This window comes from Taurulus bubalis (assembly GCF_910589615.1).
Source record: "Taurulus bubalis genome assembly, chromosome: 5".
NCBI lineage: Eukaryota > Metazoa > Chordata > Actinopteri > Perciformes > Cottidae > Taurulus > Taurulus bubalis.
In genome coordinates, this window is record NC_136593.1 from 9,378,235 (window position 1) to 9,399,057 (window position 20,823).

Here is a 20,823-nt window from a genome sequence, read left to right on the forward strand (position 1 = left end):
GAGAGACTGTGTGAAAAAGGGGACAGCAAAGCAGGCAGACATCTTCCATAAAAAACTAAGAATGAGCAGTAAAAGAGGTGCAGTGATGTGATGCTGGAAGCAGAGGAGGGAGAAGAGGTTTGGCAGCCGCTGGATGGCCAGAAGAGACAGTGTCCACGTGGACATGAGGTCAGGGAGAATATACTGGATGGGATTTTTAAGTTGGTAACTTCCTCCTCCAAAACGCTCCGGTCAAAGAAAAGTCATGTTTTATTACTGCAACGATTGCAGAGTTGAGCGCTTCCTCAAACTCCATCATCAAATCAGCAAGAGCAACTGTATGGTGTTTGGGTCTGTGGGACCAGTTTGAATTTTTTATCAACAGAAAAATTATACAGATTAATAATTTTTTCAATCACAGACTCTTTGGCCTTGGCTCCTTTTCTGTTTAGAACATATATTAGAAGACATTTTTAATGTGTGTGTGAGAGAGAGAGTGAGTTTTGTGTTTTGGCCCCTTCCCGCACAAGGTTGCAACATTGTTGAAACATTGAAGTACCGACACCTGTCTGCTCTCACACTCCCGCACATTTTACACGCCGTCTTGCGGGAACCAATCTTTATTTGCTCATACAAAAGGTAAAAGGCAAATATTAACCATGTATGCCGTTTATATTGCTTGTAATTGGGATGAAGTAAACATCTGTTGAGTATTTTAGCATTAAATTGTTTGATTGTGTTGAATTAAAAATAAATAAATAAAATGCAGCAGGTCTGCTAGACCCACAAATACTGGCTGAAAAAAAAAATATATGTATATATTAAACACCACACAAGGGTTAAATGTAGTATATGAGCAAATGCAATTGGTTACATTCCACCCAAGGTACAGCATCTTTGACACTAACATACCTAAATTATTGAAATTAAAAGATGAGAGAAAACAAATAGCAGCCAACAAAAGCACATCAAAGTTCTCAACTTGTACTACTTCTAGATCCTGTCTATGTCTCAGCATAACATTATGAGCAGGCCAGAAGGTCCACATGTAGAGGCACCCAGGGATGGAAATTCAAATTCAAAGAAAATGAAGTCAAATCGTATGTATTTTCCAAAGACTCACCCGTGTCAATTTGTGGTTGGCCTCCGTTTCAAGCTCCACTGTCACTGGGTCAAACGGATGCGTGCTATTCAAAGTGGCACAAACCTTAAACCCAGACGCGCGCCTGCGTCACACACAGCTGAGCCACGAGGGATATGCTGGAAGTGGATGCGTGTCATTGTGTGTGTGTGTTGGCTTTGAGTACCAGGTGTTGGGTTTGTCATCGGCTTAGTGGAGAGGCCTAAAGTGACACACACACCTGTGTGAAATGGCCAGCCTTAGGCACGTGTACACACACACACACACACACACAAATAACAACTGTGGCAAAACGGAGACAATTCAAATCTGTCAATCATGACCTGAAACCACAAAAGCTTTGACACGCATACACACACTCTTAAGCAGACTGTCCCACGTCTCCGAGGGGCAGTAGATTATGTGCCTATCTGGTTACAACCCTTCTCACCTCTCCGTAACTAATTGGTTAGCCTGCCCATCAATCACCGTGAGCCCGCTGAGTCTTTAAACCAAAGACTGCAAAGAGAAAAACGATCAGCTATTTGGGAACATGACAGCATTAAAACTAAGTTGTGTTGCCCTTGTTTTCTTTTTCCCCCGGCATGTTTATTCTCAGGGTGAAACAAAATGATATGATGACAGAACTGACTTATGGAGCTCCCCTGACAAGCGGTGAAGATGTAGCTCATCGTGTGTGTCTGGAGGATTAAGACCGGATAGCTCCTATACATTATCAACCCAGACAATCCACTTAAACTACAGCCAGGCTAAATACTGTGTTCCCTCTACTCCGTACTTCGGCAACATGCGTTTAACGCGGGCACACACTCTCAACCAGTAAGTTACGGTAGTCCATAAAACTAAATACGAGCTCTTGACATGACAAAACAAAGCAAGCATTAAGACTGGCCTGTTTCAGACCAGGTGTCGGAGGCTCTCGACAGCGAAATGGCCTGGGCTCAGGTCCAACCAGATGCTGCTATCACCACGGGCCATGCTGAAGATATTTAAACAGCCTCGCTTGACCCAGACTTGAGTGTGTTGGCGCAAAAGACTTCCAATGAACATGTGGAAGAGGGTCGAGTTTTCTTGACAGAAAGCGTGACGGTTCATTGATGTGCACAAGTTGTTTTGGAGATCTTCCGTTTCAAGTTTGAGACACCCCCCCAACAAAATTCACGAGGTATAAAAGGTGTGAAATGAGTCACACTGAGCACATAAAGATCGAACTACAAACACTTCTACTTACTGTATTGTAGTAAGTTATAATAATTTCCCCGAGCATGGACTCGGGTTTTGGGGATGCAGTGAATCAAAGCCGAGCAGTAGATCCAGTACGGTCCATAGAGTCCATTAAACAGAGCTGTGTGTAAGCTAAGCCCAGCTGCATGAGAGACCCAGACCTCAGCAACCACTGATAGGGACAGATAAGTAAAACAAAGAGGCCAGCTGTGCACAAGACAATGAGTGAGACGGAGATAGCTGTGTGAGGAGGAGTGTATGTTTGTGAACGTGTGTTCATATTGTATGGGTTTGAGCGCACGTGTTTAAGAACGCAGTGTTTTGTTTTTTTAGAAGGCCATGTCTTGAGAACATGCATAATTCTTTTTGATAGAAAAGCAGGATTATATTGGTCCAACATAAAACTCTCTACAACAAAGTGTCAATGAGTGTGTGTGAGTTTTTAGTCTCAAACCATGCAAATTATACGTTTTGGGGAAAAACTAAAACATTTTAATCCATGCTTTTTCAGAAGGAGATAGAAGGAAAGGAAGATAGAACATAATGACTATAACAGACCGTACATGCAGAGAGGCTGCAACACCCATTTTGTGTCCACCCACACACTTAACAACAGCAGCACATACATTTTTTTTTTTGCTCTCGCACATCCTCCAAAGCATCAACGCTTGCCTTTCGGGTTTTTCCAATTGGAAAATAACATTCTTTCCAGGAAAGTCTGAATGCATCCTGTTGCCTCGGTTTTTCACAGATGCTCACAAAACACCAATGTCCCTTCTGTTGGTCTGCGCCTCCTTGGTTAAATATTGGAAAATTCAAGTTAAAGACATCCCTACATAATATTTGTGATATTAACGCTCCAATAACTCTGTTACGTCAAAGGGTAGCTATACTGCTGAACAAACAACTCAATCTGGTACCTCTTTGCAGACTGAAAGGCACATCTCAACACTTGCCCAAACCCAAATATAAACATGAAGGCAGCGATTTTGGGCCAAGAAGTTTAGACAAACCAAGTATATGCAACCAATATTCAAAGAAAGTTGTACTGGCTTGCGAGCCTATAAGACACAGATGTTTTTTTTCCTCGGGAATCGGTGGACTAAACATGAGCTAAGAGGCTAACATTCGGTAGCCAGTGGGGCGCTCATGTGGATCTGTGTCTGCTGGATGAGTGAGTCGGCAACCGTTAGCTAACGTGTTAGCAGCTGTGTTTTGGTGGGATTGTTATTTTAAGGGGGGGGGTTGTGCAGTTTAAGAGATCAAGTTGAACTTTTAAATGTTCCCATATTTTTTATTTGATGTATTTTTCTTGCATTTGCGTCAAACTCAAAGACCTTGAATTCATTTGTTTGAAGAATTTGACGGAGCCTTTTTTAAGAATGTGCTGATACTCCCCTCTCAGACCACACAAGCCCAGTAAAAAGAGTTCTTGTCTTGGGTCACTGAGCGGGTCTCCCAGGCCAGTAAAAAGTCACTAGACCCCGGGAAGAGACCTTTACTCATGCACTTAGCACAAGGAGAGGAGATCCCATACAATGTCAATGGGGTTACAATAGGAGAGATGGGGGGGCACGCAGGTGGTTAGATGCTCATTGACACAGATACGGGTCTAAATGCTTGCTAACCCCCACTCCCCTACACACACACACACACACACTCACACACATTTATACTGTCAGGAGACGCTCCGAGTGATGAAATAATCTTTCATTGCGCCACTTGAAGTGACTGAGCTGTTTCTATTGAGTAAATGACCCAACCCATTCATGTCCACACACATACACACACACACACACACACACACACACACACACACACACACACACACGAGCGAGTGCACAGATTCAAACACACAACCTTTCATTGAACCCCCTGGGGCCAGATATCACAGTCCTCACCACTGGAACTAATAGAGCACTTCCTGCATCTTGACGCAGCTGCTCTATTCTGTGTGCATGTGCACATGTGTGTTGAAAAAGGGGGGTTTTCTGTGGAGGTCAGAAAGAAGGGGAGAGCAACCTTGTACTTGTCGGCAGACAAAATGTCTACAAGACACCAGGCACACACACACACATGCACACGCACACGCGCTCACCTCCTGAGACTCAACACTGCACGCACCCAGTTGTGCTATCAAAAACTTCAAAGCCACAAGAATCCACGGCAAACAGCCACCGCCTGATAGGAATGAGCAGAGGCAAAATACAATTTCGGAGTAATATAAATGTCACATCCTCGTCGCGCAATCACAAAGACTCGCACACGGACGCAGAGCAGTGCCTGCTGTCAGGAGCGTGATAGAGTCCAGTAGACCAGACAGGGGTCTCTGGTTTGAGACTGTGCAGCCGACAGTTAGTCGCTCCTATCTCCCTCATGGACTGGTCTGGCCAAACACTAGCCAGGTCTCTCTGCCCTTTCTCTGTCTGCTGCTCCCTCACACACCTCCTCCCTCTGCGCACAAAAACAAGATTTTCTCCTGAAAGTGAGTGCATGGGTTAAAAAAATTAAAAGTGCCCTATATTTAAAAAAAAAGGTGTTTTAACATTGCAACTCCAGTTACTTAAACACAACATGCACAGTGCAACGACCTGACATTTGCTTTCCGTTCCACATCCACATTCCCACTGATGTCTGTGTTGTGTTGTGTAACATGTAGGCACAGCGTGAAAGACAGAGACGGCACTTCCCCATCCTCTTCCCATATGTCTGGGATACTGTACAACAGATGCACACACAGTCTTCTCCACCTTTTTTCTTCGGCTCTGCTTGCCGTCTGGAAAGAACGGATTACTATCCGAGTAAATGACAGCTGAGCGAGATGAGCCCCTTTCACACATGGAGCCAATCAAGCTGCTGTGTTTATTTATCCGGTTGAGGTAGCAGTTTTTTTATGTTTACATATAAGTACTACTATTGGAAGGGGGGAGGGAGGGGGTGTGCTCCCGCATAACATAATCATTTCGGGTGGATTTAACGTTGCTTCTGCTTGCCACACTTTGAAGCAAACGGGGGGGGGATTAGGAGCAAGATGAAAAATAAAGAAACAACAGATGGCTTCACGCTTTGGCTGCTAGACCTTTGAATGTATCTGCTTTGGTGTTCACGAAAAGATGAGTTTTTCATTTAAAAAAAAATATATATACTAAAACCTCAGATGTCAGATGGCCACAGCATTCTCACATTTTTTTTTTTATAAAATCTTCTTTCGATGTTACCACATGATGCCAAACACTGCAATTTGCCACAGTATTTATGAGTTGATTTAGTGGATATGTGAGAAAAACAGGAGAAAAAAAAAGGGGAACATTTAGACTAACTCCATGCAGAGAAATGATTCCTCAAAAATTAACAGCTCAAAAGAGATGGACCATACAACAGCTTCTACGACAAGATTACAAGAGCAATCAGTATTTTGTCCGTATGGCAACAGAAATTTAAGTCCACTGGTAAAGGAAGCAGGCAGACAAATTCATCCCTCCTACCTCAGTAGATAAGGATGAAGAGATAAGAGGAACGGATGAGGCACCATCTGTACAGCAGTACAGAACAGCTCTGGGAATTAGGCTGGGACAGACACACACACACACACACACACACACACACACACACACAGACACGCGCACTCTCTTAAATGCACCGTTTGCAAAAGCAGACACACACTCTCACTCACAAATAGAAATAAATGAAAATACACACAGAGAAATGCAGACACAAATTCCACGTTGCGATCCCCGCTCCTCCTCTCCTACCTCCACTCTAGTAGAGTCAACTCCTCAGTCCTTGGGGGTGAAAGTCAGCTGCCGTGTCGAGGTTCTCCTTTCTTATCCTTTCCTTTTTGTCTTTTTCTGTGACTCCACGCCTTCATATGTCAGGCATGTGTTTGCATTCCCACATATGTGAGCTCCAGTGTGGCGAAGGCCAGAGCCAGAGACACAGATGGCACCCAGATGGAGACAGATCACCGAGTAGACCAGCGCAAACGCTGCCACTACTCTCTCTCTCTTACTTTCTGTCTGTGTCCTTTGTTGTTTCTCTTTCTCTCATGTGACGCGACCTCCTTCCCTCAATCTGCCTCCGCTGCTGTGTTTGTTTTCTTCTAATCTCTTCTCTCTCCGCGAATTTGCGTCCGCTCTTCCGCTCTCTCTCTCCAGCTCTGAGCCTCCCACCCTCTCAATCGCTGCCTTTCCTCTTTAGCTCCTCCCCTGTTTTCCCACACACTGTCCTCTCCTCTGTTTTCATGGGCCGGGTGCACCGGCGACGTAGCAACCCCCTCCTCTGTCTCCTCCCCTCCCCTCTCCTCCCGTCCCCCATGTGGATCCTGGCCAATCATCCTCTGCTGACAGGCTCTATTCAACCTGCATTCACCGGCAATGGCCCCTGCAATTAACATAACTAATTGCTTTGGCACCTAAAGGCTAAACAAGAGGCCGTGCCAAAAGAGACAAAAGTGTGTGTCCGTGAATGTGTGTGTGTGTAAGGGGGGTCCTTTGCAACCCCACTCCCTATCAACCTCCCCTCTACCCCCTTGAAGAGAAGAGAGGATCTCCCTTTAAAATGTTTTCATACCATCTACCCCCTCCTTGCAGGCTCTTTCATTGAAGCCCTCTTTTGTCTCAGCGCCTTAATGCGGCGCTCAGCGCTGCCTCGCCAGCCAGCCCGTTGGGGGACACTTGAGGATCATGAATGAGTTATTCTTCTCTCCTCTACGACTCTCTCGTCCCCCTGCGCTCTGTCTTCACTGAGTTAAACTTAAATCACCGGCTGATTTATGCCCGGCCTCACGCTCAAGTGCTCCTGGAGACACAATGCAGGTTAAGACAATAGGGGCCCTGGCTGAAATTGGGCGGGCTTGCGTGCTTTATACACTCCGCCACTCTACTTCTAGAAAGTAAAGAAGATGCTCAGTTCATTCCACGCCTGGGGTGAATAAGGCATTAATCTGCTTTTAATTAGACGGCCGATAAACCGAGAAAACGGGATCAACGTGTGAGAATCCACAGGCACTTGGCCGTGTAAACAAACAAGAAAATGGTGTCGGATAAATACTAACAGTTCGCCCCTCATCTTTGCCCTATACCCGTATGAACAGCACTGAATAACCTGAAGATGTAATCCTTTATTTCCGTTCTGCCCTTAAGGAGGATGTAGAATCCACAATGATGTGACATCTAATTGTTTGCAAGCACACAATAAAATAGCGTATTGTGGGATGCTATATTATTCTGGGTTGAAATAGATATGAACTGAATAATCACCCATAATAACCTCTAGTTCCCCTCCTCTCTCCTTGCAGGCCTGCTTTATTCAGGGTGCATCTGGTCAGCCAGCAGGCTCAGAGGCAAGGCCAGGTGGCTGTGAGGGAGGGCAAGAGGGAGGGAGGAATGAGGATGGCCTCGCTCATACTGTAACCCACATGCTATTGTAGCACATGAGCTGCTACTGACACGAATGATGGACAAAGGCGACAAGCAGATTGAGATTAAAACCCAGGTGTAATTGCAGGCAGGTGGCACCCATCATTAGAATCGTAGGCTGAAACTAAATTATTAAATCCTCTCTGATTTTAAATTTATTAATTTCTACACAAAGACATATGGGAACTTACACAGCGGAAGTACACAGCGGTTTCTGCAGTGGCAATATTATGTATTATTCAATAGCTTGAGAAGATGAGAAATATCATTTTTCACCTCCAGCTGTCACGCGTTAGTTTCCAATCATCTCATTGTGAAAACGAAAAATTGTCCGTACGATCAACTCCTCTCTATTTATTGTTTAGTCTAAATGCTGTCAAAGAGTGTTTAAAGGCTTAGCAGGCGTCAGCTGAGCCTTTAAACGCATTAATCTGCTACTTCAACTGAACTTCCTGGATCGTATTTCACACGTCTCACCGCCGCTACCTGAAGCAACACGCCCCCAGCCACGCTGCCACGCTGCCCCGTGCACATGGTTTAACGCGGGCCAGCGTTCTGAATCTCTGCTTACACTTAAAAGGAAACGAGAGCAGCTGGTTGTCATTAGCCGAGTTTCCATTCGATTGTCAAGAGAAACGTTGCAAAAAAAGAAAAATGCAAATGAGGCACGTTTTCTATTAACTGCTTTGCAGCAAACAAACTCGGCGACAGCGGAGTCTGGCGATGAGTTGGTGGGATTCGGCTGCACGTGGCTTGTAATGCTCCGGTAAATAGAATAGAAGAAGTAGAAGTCGCGTACCAGAAAACCCATCGCTTTGGTCGATCTACAAGAGAGAGAAATGAGGAAGGTCTAAAGGAATTTGCTTCAATTGGACAACTTTTAAATTGTTCTAAGCAAATATTTTCTTCTTTTCCATACATGATGATGAGAAAATCCCTCATGACCTCCCTTTCACATATTCAAAGGTTTCTTGCAGCACTTTGAAGTGCATCGGCCTGAAGTCTGAGCGGCTTCTTTCAAGACCAAACAAGGAGACTAAACAATACTATGCACACAATACTATGAGCCCATACTGTATGGATTCCTTTTCACTGTAGCTGCTAAAGCCTCACGCAGCTGTTTGCCATTGTGTGTATGTGAGTGAGATAAAGAGCGGGAGGGAGAGAGAGAGAGAGAGAGAGAGAGCAAGAGAGTACGCAGCATCTGTTTCTGTTCACACGCTCCGTCGCCAAACTTCCACTTTTAGAAAAAGTAAACAGCATTTTTTAGAGAGGACAAGAAGGAATGGTGGATTTTAATACTTGGGGATTGAGTAAATGAGAAAGTTGGAGCACGAGTTTTCTATGTTTCTAGGTTTTACGTCTGGGTGTCCCCATTTAAATGCATTTGCATTGACTTTTCAATTTGTGAACATTTCATTTTCATCCCAGCAAGTAAAAGCTATAGTGGCCTCAGCATAATGATACTTCATGCACCAAGAAAACTCAATTTGAATTGACAACAAACTCCATTCATTCACCTTTACTACCGCCTTTACACTCCTGAATCCCTGAATGCACATGTGCCTCTAGGTAAATCTGTGTTTTCTAAGGTGCTATTATCATGACAATGGACCCTGCCCATGGCTGCAGGAATGGCATACAGAAGCTGTTGCATGTGCTGAGAGTGGGAGTTGCATGTGTAAACAGGGGATGTCATTGACCCTGGATAGCCGTGCTTTCACACCAACAATAGCGGCACAGCAAAACAACAACATCAAGGGGCTCCTGCTGATGTGGGCGTGTTGCAACAGGTAAAGAGGATGAATTACCAACCAAGTTAAAAGGATTTACAAAAGCAGCAAATCATCACAATAAAAGAAGGTCCACGTTACAATGTTTTTTGAGTATACTTTGATTGCATGAAGATATTCGATTGGGTAACGTCATGCATTCCCGGATGACTGCAATCCATGCTTTGATATTTTCATCAGCAGTCTTCCAGTGGAGCTATAGTGCCAAGAATGAAATCAGGAAATGTGAGATATCCTCCGATGAAACGAGGTCTCCTTGGCAATCGGCCACATCAGCGCCACTAGGTGTGAGAGAAAATATAAACTCTGCTGTCAACACAAACTGTGCAACTGGAATCATAGAAGGACATATATGTTGAGAAGGCAATGCATACTCACACAATGGTGAGAGCATTTTGCTCCCAGCATTCACTGATCGGCTTGAAAGGGTAAAGTGATGATGGGATTTCACTGAGAGAGTTTCTGTGTGAAACGATGAGATTCTTATAAAAGAAAAAAGAAATCCTGTCCTGCTGTTTTGTATTTTTTTTCCCAGCCACAAGCTTTCCCACTTCACTGAGTTGAGTCAATCTTTGTGACATTTTGTGAATGCGGCCTTATCGGTTATCAACCACGTGATCTTACAGTGTTGAAAGTGAGCCAGAACAGCTAATTCTGGTCCAACTCCCACCGACCTCGATTTCACTGGTCTCAGAGCTCTAGAGGATCCACAGAGTTCAGAGAACTAGCACACATACAGACAGACTGGCTTTGTATGGCCTCTCGATGGCTTATGTTTTATGATGACAGACAGTTGCCACATGTATGCATGAAGAAAACGTAGCGCTGAGAAATTAAGAAATGACACCAAATGGGTTAAAATCAGGTTTGCTAGGTTTAACGACCAATAAGATCGCTGAATCGGCGACATGGCTGCCAATAAGTGAAGACTGATCAACAGTGGCGGACCCAAAACAATAATAACCGCTTTCAATGCCTGGAAATGGCAAAAAAAGAGAAGGCAAAACAACATTGGTTTAGTGTTATAAAATTGTCCCATACACAGATGCCTCTCTCTCTCTCTGACTATCTAATACAAAGTTCTCGTTTGTTAATTATCCACGTTGTTGATATTTTCCCACCAAGGCGCATTATTGCTGCCCCCCCTCCCCAATTAACCCTTTTACCAGCATGCCTCCCCTCCCTCTCCTTCGCCTCTTTCCCTGCATCACTGTTCAGACTCCTGATGTTCCCTAATCTGATGCAGCCATAGATTCCCCTGTCTGATCACTCATAGCCACATTTTCCATTACATCTTCAACAGCATATTTATCTAATCGGGACACGTTATAATCCAGGTCCATGTCTGTCTGGAGGACCATTTACTGTAAAAAAATAAAATAAATAACTACATAACAGTGGTCATATACGACGATTCTCGGTAGTGATGAGGGCTGAAGGGAGGGCTATTTTCTCTCTGATAAATGATAGGCCATATAGACCAAAAGCGATTTTACGGTATGTGTTGCTTCTGGACAGCGGAAGTATTACTGGGGGATGGCGAGGGGAAATATGAGGTTCCCAGAACATGACGCACCCACACACACACACCATTTTGCTTCTACTTCATCGTTCTCAAACACCGACGGAAAAAATAACTAATAAATAACTATCTATTTGTCTTATTCCACTTTTATTCTGTTGAGTTTGCTTGCAAACAAAAACAAGTTTCACGCGATAAACAACTTGGGAGCAAAAAGCAGCTCCACGGAGCTTCTGGAGGTCTAGAACTCCACAGGGAACTTTTTAATAGCAGTCGGCAAACCACGAAACGGTTCTGGTAAGCAGTGCGGCCGAGTGGATGAACCGACCTCACAAACATGCCTGGTGGCACACTGAGTTTCCAGGGCAAAGCTTCTAATCTGGGCCTGTTTTTGTTTCGTCACTTAGTATGTGGTTCAAAGTAGCCAATCAGGGGAGTGTTGAGAAATATGACGAGTTGCATATACGACACTGCATCAAATACATCGGGAAGTTTGCTTCCTCAGGGCAATCCACACCGCGAGTGTTTTTGTTTTGACGTTGGTCTCGAGAAACATTTACGACGAAGAACACACCAGAGCGGAGATGAATTGCGACCTGCGGCGAGCTGCCGTGCAACGTTTGTGGAAAGCTGCGTGCAGTTTAACTCCGAGGCGAATTGCAGCAAAAACTAAAAGTTGGGGAAAGTTTAACTGCCAGGCAATCGGTTAACACGGTGCTGTGACTCCTTGTTCTGCCATGTTCACCTGGGTTACAAATAATTTCTTTTTATGAACACATGAACACGTCTCCGGACCGCAGAAAAATATAATTATTGAAGCAAGCCGCACTCGGGCCGCTGTGTTATCAGTGTTACGCTTCCATTTCTGATAGTAGCTGATGTCAAGATAAAATAATCCTTTACTAGTCCCACGGTGGGGACATTTACGGGATTACAGCAGCATCGGGTGCAGTGCAAACAAGAAACATCGTAAAAAAGAAACAAGATCAAAACAAGTACTATAAATAAGCAATATGCAATAAAAAGTTATAAAAAAAGTTTTTTCTAACCAGTTATGTTGATGACGTTGAACAAATTGATGCTTATGCGCCACTGATGCGTGTGTGAGTTTTTGAGTGAAACATTTGCTTAACCCCTCATTTGAATATGTATGCTGTTGCCATGCTGCATTTCCGCAATCCGCCGACTGTACAAACTACATTTGCATCCTCATGCAGCACAAGAACGAGCACCGAGCGGGCTCATCAAAACCCGAGTACGAGTAGTAAGCGAAGTTGCTGAGGCGACAAGATGACGGTAAACCGGCCGCGATTCCCTTTTTACGGCGCATCCTACAGCATCTCTATGTTTTTGTTGGTCAACAATGCTGACGTAGTTAAGATGGAGGGCCGTCTGCGTACATTTGGACATGGCCTGAGTTCAAAACCACGAGACTCATTCACAACTCATTCCGAGGACAAATGGGTGGCTGGTCAGAGAGGGGGGGTCTGATACAAAACAACCACCGACTGGTACTTTACCCCCTCCTGACATCCCACGGGCCCCAAACACGCCTCCCCTCTTTCCCCACAGTCCACCGACCCGCCCTTGCCCTCCCCCCGCTCACCCCCGTCCATCCATCCCACGACTATTGTGCCCTCCTTTTCAGGCATCCCCATATCACCCAAAACAAATGGGTCCCGTATTCTCCCTTCTCTCCTCCTCCTCCCCCTTCGCTCTCTCATTTTCTCCCTCTCTTTTTCTCCCTCACTCTGTGCCGATGAAAGGCAGGCATTGAGCCGGCGGTGGCATTCCAAAACCTCAGGCCTCGGCTCCAGTGTGTCTGGCTATTCAACACTGCTGGGAGCCATTAGTTTAAGTAAGGTCTGACCCGCCTACTCACCCACGGAAAACCCTCAGATCTCCTGTTACACTCGGCACACAGAGGGGAGACACACGGCTGCTCTCAGGGCGCAGCGAGTGTGTGTGTGAGTGTGTGTGTATAAACACAAGACGGGGACAAATAGAGACGGGTAAATATAAGAAGTGGGGGTACGAGAGAGAACGGGAGAGAGAGTTTTATGAGCGAAAGGGAAAGTGAGTGTGTTAGTGTGTTGGTATGAGAAAGAGAGAGAGAGAATGAGCGAGTGGCTGCATGTGTGCTTAAAATTTATGAGTGGTGGGTCTCATGCTCACTTGGCTGCATCTTCCTAAAGTTTCCACACAAGGAGGCCAAGTACGTAGCCAGACGCCAAACCCTTCTCACCAATAACTCCCCTTAAACGATATTCAACAACCAGCGCACTTTTCAAAGTCTCCCCAGCCGCTCTCTTGTTTAACTTATGTACCAGATACGCTGTCGGGGATATCCACCCATGGCACTCGCAGTTTAAAACCTTTAAATGCTGCAATTTCACTAATTGGAAAATGATACCGCGCATCAGAACTTGCCAGCCTCACCCAATTGTTGGCACATAAAAATGAAGAGTGCTCATAAACAACTTTAGGTTCGGGAGAAGTTGTGTGTTAAAAGAGATGGTGCTCGCTAAGATGTGAACCAGCACACACACACACACAGTGAGTAGCGCACTGGACATTCCTCTTAGTACAACAGGCTTTGACTTAATGACAGTAGACCCACTGTGTATTGTTCCCAGCTGGCCAGTAAAAGATTTGTGACTTTGCCACTTTTTTTTTATTGGGAATTAATCATAGTCCAAAACTGACATTTTAATCACATCATTTATATGTTATTCACATCTTGTTCGAGGGTGACACCTTAAGACAAACCATAGACTGGGCATAAGAAGTGGGCGTTGTCACCGTGACATCACCCATTGGCTCGTTGACGACGGGTTTAAACCTCGAGTTCGACCTTTTCATCATCTTGGTATTTGGCAGCCACCACATTGTTTTTTTCCAACCAGAAGTGAGATGAAAGGGTGGAACTAAGTAGAATAAGATTTTTTTAGGTGACCTAAATGTGACATTTAACATTCATGAACTGAAAACACACTGTGAAAGAGTTCAAGTTCAAACACGGAGTAAAACGTCCTCCTTGATAGCAACCTGTCAATCACAAGGTAGCAACATAATCTTGCTTTATCGTAAAAGAGGAACACACTTTACTAAACCTGCTGTATTGAAGAAGACGTGAAGATTTGAGACCATAAACCCATGTTTACAATGTTTACTGAGCTGATAAAATCAAGTAAGAAATATAGTAATTCTCACATAGGCTTCTATACAATCTGACTTCTTTTTGCAGCCATAGGAGTCACCCTGTGATGGCCATTTGAAAGAATGAAAGTGTAAAGCACATCTGCATTCGCTTCACCATTCATAACCAGAGAACTGATCAGTTTTAGCAGCTTGACTTGATGTGTCTTGCACTCAAGGGCAAAACAGAGAAGCCTTAAGAGAGTGGATGTCTTTCTAATATGAATTGTATTATGATAGCATGCGACGTCAAGGTTCACAACAAAGCCCACTCTTGTGGAAGCCATCACACCGAGCTGCTTTAATTAAAAGCACATCGCCAGCAGGCTACGAAAAGGAAAGTCGTCTTTACTGAAAGGCAGGCGATGGCATAACCACCTGCAATATAATGTTACTTCATACTTTGTACTTTTGCCTGTTGTGTGTGTGTGTGTGAGAGAAGCTTCATGCGACCAGCGACTCATTCTATATAAACCTTCCAAATCTCCCTTTTTTTCTCTCCCCGAGGCTGTAGGAGCAGCTGTGTTGTTCTCTTCCCTGGCAATAGCACACCTGTGATCTGCAGGTGGTTCATCTGGCAGCGGAGCCGGGAACACCTGGCCCGGCAGAGATAGAGCCTCCGGGCTGCACTCACTGTGTGTGTGTTTATGCGCGCGCGTCATACTTTTTTAGGTTTCTGAAGGGCTCAATTAAAGCTGAAGGAAGAAAACGGCTGGCTCTGTTCACAGACACACACACACACACACACACACACACACACACACACACACACACACACACACACACCCACGGCATTTCCCAAGGTGAAGCCTCAGGGATGTTTGGGCTTGTCAATGTTGCAATACAATTCTCAATATGTGTGTAATTGAGACGGAGTGAATTTACAGCTTTACCTGTTCCATTTTATTTTTTTCTTTCAAGACATAACTATCAAACTAAACCTGCTCGTCTTCAAAATGGTCATCGAACGGTACAAAACAATTCCGACCAGAACAACAGCAGCCTGTGGCAGCACCTGCTCGGCTTGTTGCTCCGCAGACCCACCGCGGGGACAACATGTCGCTACAGCGCTCCGCTAGAACACAACCAGCAAAGACAACAAGCAGAGACACCAGCTGAGGACAAGACACATAAACAACAGCACACAGAGCACATTCCACCCTGGGAGCAAGAGCAGGCGGAGTGCATCGTGAGTGTACGTGCCGCAGCAAGAGAGCCGGTCCCGTTCTGACAGCGCGAGGCCCAGCAGGAGTGAAATCAGAGACGGGACAGATGAGGTGAACTTGACAAGATTCACACCAATCATAACACTGACTCTTGAGAGCTCGGGACTGATATAGACTTATAGGATCCTCTGTTGCAGTTACTGTGTGTGTGTGTGTGTGTGTGTGTGTGTGTGTGTGTGTGTGTGTGTGTGTGTGTGTGTGTGTGTGTGTGTGTGTGTGTCTGATAAAGTGAGAGTAGGCCAAGGCCACGGATCATATTTTATCTTCTTTTTATCTGTCAGGACGTGAAGCAGTCAAAAAATGTATGCGCTTGGCATACATATTACACGTGTTTCGGCTATTAATTATAGAAATATTCCTGGCAAAAGAAAAAGGTGAGTGGCTCGACTTTGTTTAGTCCCGATAGAGATACCCGAGCTTTGGGCAATAGTGAGTACCGATCCAATTCCAGTGTTTAATCAATAACTTCCTCCTAGTTTTTAAAACAAACTTCAACAAATACATATAGATATGATTTACTGAATTTTTATTTATTATCAAAATAATAAGAAAAAAAATAAGATTAAGGGATTACAATGTAATGCATATATAATAACATGAATACATCTTATGAAACATTCTAAAATGAAGAGGGAAATGACAAATGGAAAGGGTTAATAAGTGTGATATTGACTATATCTTGTTAAACCATGAACTGAGACTTCTATTCCAGAGTCTTCAATGAGAGCTCATACGCAGCTGGATGTCGGCTTTCCTCGGCGCGGTGACGGGCCAGCTGCAGGACTCTCTGCGTGGCGGCCGAAATGAGGTGAGCAGGGATGGAGAGCGGGTTCAGGGGCAGATGAATGGAGACGGAAAAGGAATGAGGACAGAGAGACGGGGAACAAAGAGGGATGGCTGGAGGGAGGCCGAACGTCAGACAGAAACAGGAGGTGAGAAAAAAGCGCTTGAGAAACCGAAGGCGTGGAGAAAAGGGGGAACCAATGGTAACTCTTCTTTGTCTGGGACAAGTGAGAAATGATGAAAAGGGGGGCCTTCTTTTTTTTTGCCTGATCATTCTGATTCACTCTGAAGTGACTGGGCCCTTTTGTTCCCAGCCAATGTCCCTCCACTTAAGAGTAGAAGACCGAATAAATGCCTGCACACAATCCTGGGACCTTTGCGCCCCCCCATCCCGATAAAGGATACATGCTTTTTTTCTCTCTCTCTCTCTGATGATTTAAACGAAACACACAAAAGAGGCCTTTATCCCATTTTGCTGAATGTTTCAAAAGCCATGTGACAAAATATGCAAAACCCCTTCTCAAACCGCAGAGACGTCTTTTTGCAATAGTCAAATGTGTCAGAGCGATGTTTACGCTGCCAACTGACACCTGAATACAGGGGCCACGTCGGCGGCTGGCAGTACGACAAAATGACAGTGTTAACAACGCGAGGGAGCCGAGCCGAGGCCTGCAATCACCAGTGGAAAAGCGCAGAGCTGGTTTATCTTTCAAAGGCGGAGAAGTGATGTTTTGTCAGGAGGTGGGCGAGCACGGACACTCTAATAGCCCTCGTCTCCTGTACGGCTGGTATTCGGAGGATTGTTATTGGCGGGTGATGCTTTGGCGCAAGATCACATCTGGATCCTATCCTCCCAGCCCCTCTGTGCAGTGCCGTGCGGCAACAAGAAACAGCTGTGCAAAACTGGTTTCAATTAGCCTCACATTCTCCCTGACAGTTAATCCCTTTCTAGTCCCCTTCTCTCCCCCTTCCCTTTAACTGTTCGGTCACTCATCTCTTCTTTTAAAGCTTTGCTTCAGGTTGCCACACTGTCTGAAGTAACAGACAGGGGGAACACAGTGTGCTCAATTGGAAACAGACAATGAGACAGACAACTCAGATGTCTCATGAAACACGGAACATGACAAATCCTATCTGTTTGAAAGGACTGATGATGCTCTTTGCAGTGGTTTGGGCTTCAACACAAGGGAACTTGATCATAGGTTGCAGAGATAACATATGTCCTCTTCCTGCCATTGGGTATGAACATTTCATTACAATTAGGGTTAATTTAAATCTTCGAATTTCGCAGCATGCAATCCTTAACAGTAGATACGTGGCACATGCAAACTGTTTAAATATTTGGTCACATAGTATTATTACTCAAACAGAAGATGCCGGATTCGTTGTTGTGGTTCTCACATGTGGAGCACTGGGCAACACAGTGACCCCATAAATTCAGCGTTTAAATGTCTCCTTTCCCACTAAAACCACATTTTGCAAACACTTAAGTGCGTTCCAGCAGTGCAGCACACTGAATAAAAATGTTGTTGCTCATGAGTCATAAATTGAACTTGGCTCCAACTGGTTCCACTGCGCACCATCTCGACTCAGCTGAACGGCACCGGGGACTCAGATCCGTCCTGTGATAGGAAATGGGAGCCCGGTCTGAGGCAAGGGAGCCGATCTGATGAGCTTGATGAGGAAATCTGGAAGGTTCTGCAGTCATTGTGGCCCTTGGGCCCCCCCGAGTAAAACACTAACAGGTGGTAGTGCTGGTGGGAAAGACCCACGCAGAGACCAGAGGGAGCGAGAAGGATACTGGGCTCGCAGCCTGACACACACAAACACACGCATATAACAAAAACACAGCCAAGCGCAGGCATGACACACAGCAACACGCAGAGACCAGCATTTGCGGCGACAGAAAAACATGCAGCATTTTGAGTACTTTCTCCACAGACGTACCTGAAATGACACATCACCTACACACACACACACACACACACACGCACACACACACACAGAGAAAACTGTGCAGTAATGACTCAAAGAAGATCCACAGGCTCCTCTCTCTACCTCCAGCACAGGCAAATTCTCCCACATGGCAAAACACAAAAGGCCCACGTCTGGCAACGCTAACAGCCCACTCAAGCCAAAACCAATTAGGTCTCTAATGCAAACCTGCAGGGCCCCTTTGTCGTTTATTTCCCCTTTTAATGTCAGAGGATCGGAATCTGACTCATAACCCACCCCAAAGAAAAGACGGGAAAAGGGAAAATTATCAGGGGTTCCAAATTATCCACATGTTTTCAAGTAGGGCTAATTGAATCAGTGGTGAATGGAAATGATTGACTAGTGTGAGCAATGTTGGGCCTACATGCTCTTTAACACATTTTCTCCCAGCGTGTGTACACACACACACACACACACACACACACACACACACACACACACACACACACACACACACACACACACACACACAGCATCTCAGCTTCCCAGAGGGCTCTTTAGCTTTCTGCAAAAGCGTCGAATTACCCAAACTAAACAACGGTTACGGTAAAAACAGAAGAACACATATTCTTTTGTGGGCGAAAGTCCGAACCAAGTTTTCCAAAACACAAATTGCTTTCCAGAATCCATCATGTTTACAGTTGTGTATTACAGTACACACTCTGCTGCTCCCTGGTGGCAATTGCCCAATCACCATCATCACCATCACACATCATCATCATCATCATCATCAGCATCAGCATCACAGTCATCTCTTTTGTCATGCGGTTATTTGTTTCTCTGTGGGGAGAAGAGGGACCGGTTGGAGTCCTGAGGGGAGTCGCAGTGACACAAGGAGGCCTACAGTCCTGCACCCGGGCCCAGCTGACCCCACTTATATTGCAGGACTGTACTATTGAACCCTGATGTAAAGCAGGCAACAACAAAAAATACAGACAAAAAAGGGAAAAACCTCCTCCTGGCACCAAGCAGCAGCCCCAGCCTGGTTTCACACCGCCTGGTGTTTTTGTCTTAAAAAGTCCAGATGGTGGAAGGAGAGAGAGGGAGAGAGAAGAAGAAAAAAACTTTGCCTGGTGGATTAAGGGCTCCAAATCCTCTACTGAATAGACACACAAACCCGAAAGCTACTTTTCAATCAAATGGGAGCATAATAGCTGTCTTGTGGGGGCTATATAAAGGATAATGCATCCACTAGAGTGCGTGTTATGCATAGTTTATTCTCACTCTTCAATGGATCCTAATGAGCGTAAGATCTCGGCGGACAAAGGGATGACGGAGTTTTTGTTTGCTTATTATAATGATTGGATATGATCTGAAGTAACACATTCAAAAGGTCTGAAGACTGCTCTGGGAGAGGAATCTGAAAATAATAGAGTGCGCATTATGTAGCCTCGATATATGGGCTCATTACGAGGCAAAGACTTAACATAATAAAAAAAAGAAAATGGGATCGCGCGCATACGGGTTGTTTCGACTCAGCACGGCGTGTTATCGCGTGCAGGTGCTCCTTACGCACCTGTGGATACATGACGTCAGGTAAAAGTAACCCAAGTCGTGCGAAGCTTCATTTTAGGCACAATTTAAAGGCTACTTACAGTTTAAAGGACTGGGCATTCCGACCATCCTCCTCCTAATGTTTTATTTTTTCGGAGTTGTCTTCCTCTTTGCAGAATGATGGCTGGCACGATCAGGCTTTTTTTTCTTCTTCTTCTTTTTCCCCCCCTCCAAGTCCTACGGTTTCTACCCGACGGGGGTGGTTTATTAAAACACGTTAAAAAATAATAATATTTTTTTAAATGAATATGGTGGAAGGAAATACTACCGGAGACGATCGATCCGGTTGAGCACACGGCACCAGGTATCTATTCTCTGCGACGGCGCGGCCGTGGGTAGTTGAGTGGGCGGGGCTAATTGTGCGCGTTTAAAGCAGAACGCCAATAACGCGCCGTGTGCAGCGGGGAAACGTTGTCTCTGTAATGATTAACTCTCGAGCGGCAACAATGGGACGCCAGAGCTCAGCTCACATAATCCTCACAGCAGACACACTTCCATTGCCTCGAGCAAAGTCGTTTATGACCTCGACTTGTTGTTGCCGTATTGATTTAGTTTTTCGTATAGCCTCGGACTGCAGCCTGGAATGCCTCCTGAAGGTGTCATTGCAACAAGCAAAGACAGGCAGAGCCTGTGGAACTACAAATGATGGATTGAACTTGGATAAATTGAGGCACTTCAGGTGCAAATTATGATTTAAAATGTTGCACAGTGTAACCACGAATGAAGTTAAAAACAAAAGTTCAATATTTGGTGCATGCTTCATCTGTTGGGCTTCATAAACCAGAAAACACACACACTTATCTGGACTCCATCCAGAGTCTGCCATGCTACTCTTCTTTACAAGCATAATATTTGGTCGCTGGCTGAGAAGATTGTGAGCTATACCACCCCCAATGCAAACATCCACCATCATATTTCCAACCCCCCCCATACAGCCACCCACATATGCCACACGCTCCGTCCTCCTCCCTCCTGTCCTCCCCCTCCAGCC

The 20,823-nt window shown here is 45.1% G+C and overlaps 1 protein-coding gene across 1 annotated transcript in view; it reads right to left on the reverse strand.

Annotated features, from left to right (window-relative positions):
* cbfa2t2 (CBFA2/RUNX1 partner transcriptional co-repressor 2) overlaps window positions 1-19,994 on the reverse strand; it is a 34,960-nt gene extending 14,966 nt beyond the window's left edge. Inside the window, exon 1 of the mRNA XM_079218685.1 lies at window positions 19,874-19,994. Coding sequence (XP_079074811.1) covers window positions 19,874-19,901 — 28 coding nt within the window. The 5' untranslated portion in view covers window positions 19,902-19,994. The remainder of the gene's footprint in view (window positions 1-19,873) is intronic.
* Between the last annotated feature and the right edge of the window lie 829 nt (window positions 19,995-20,823).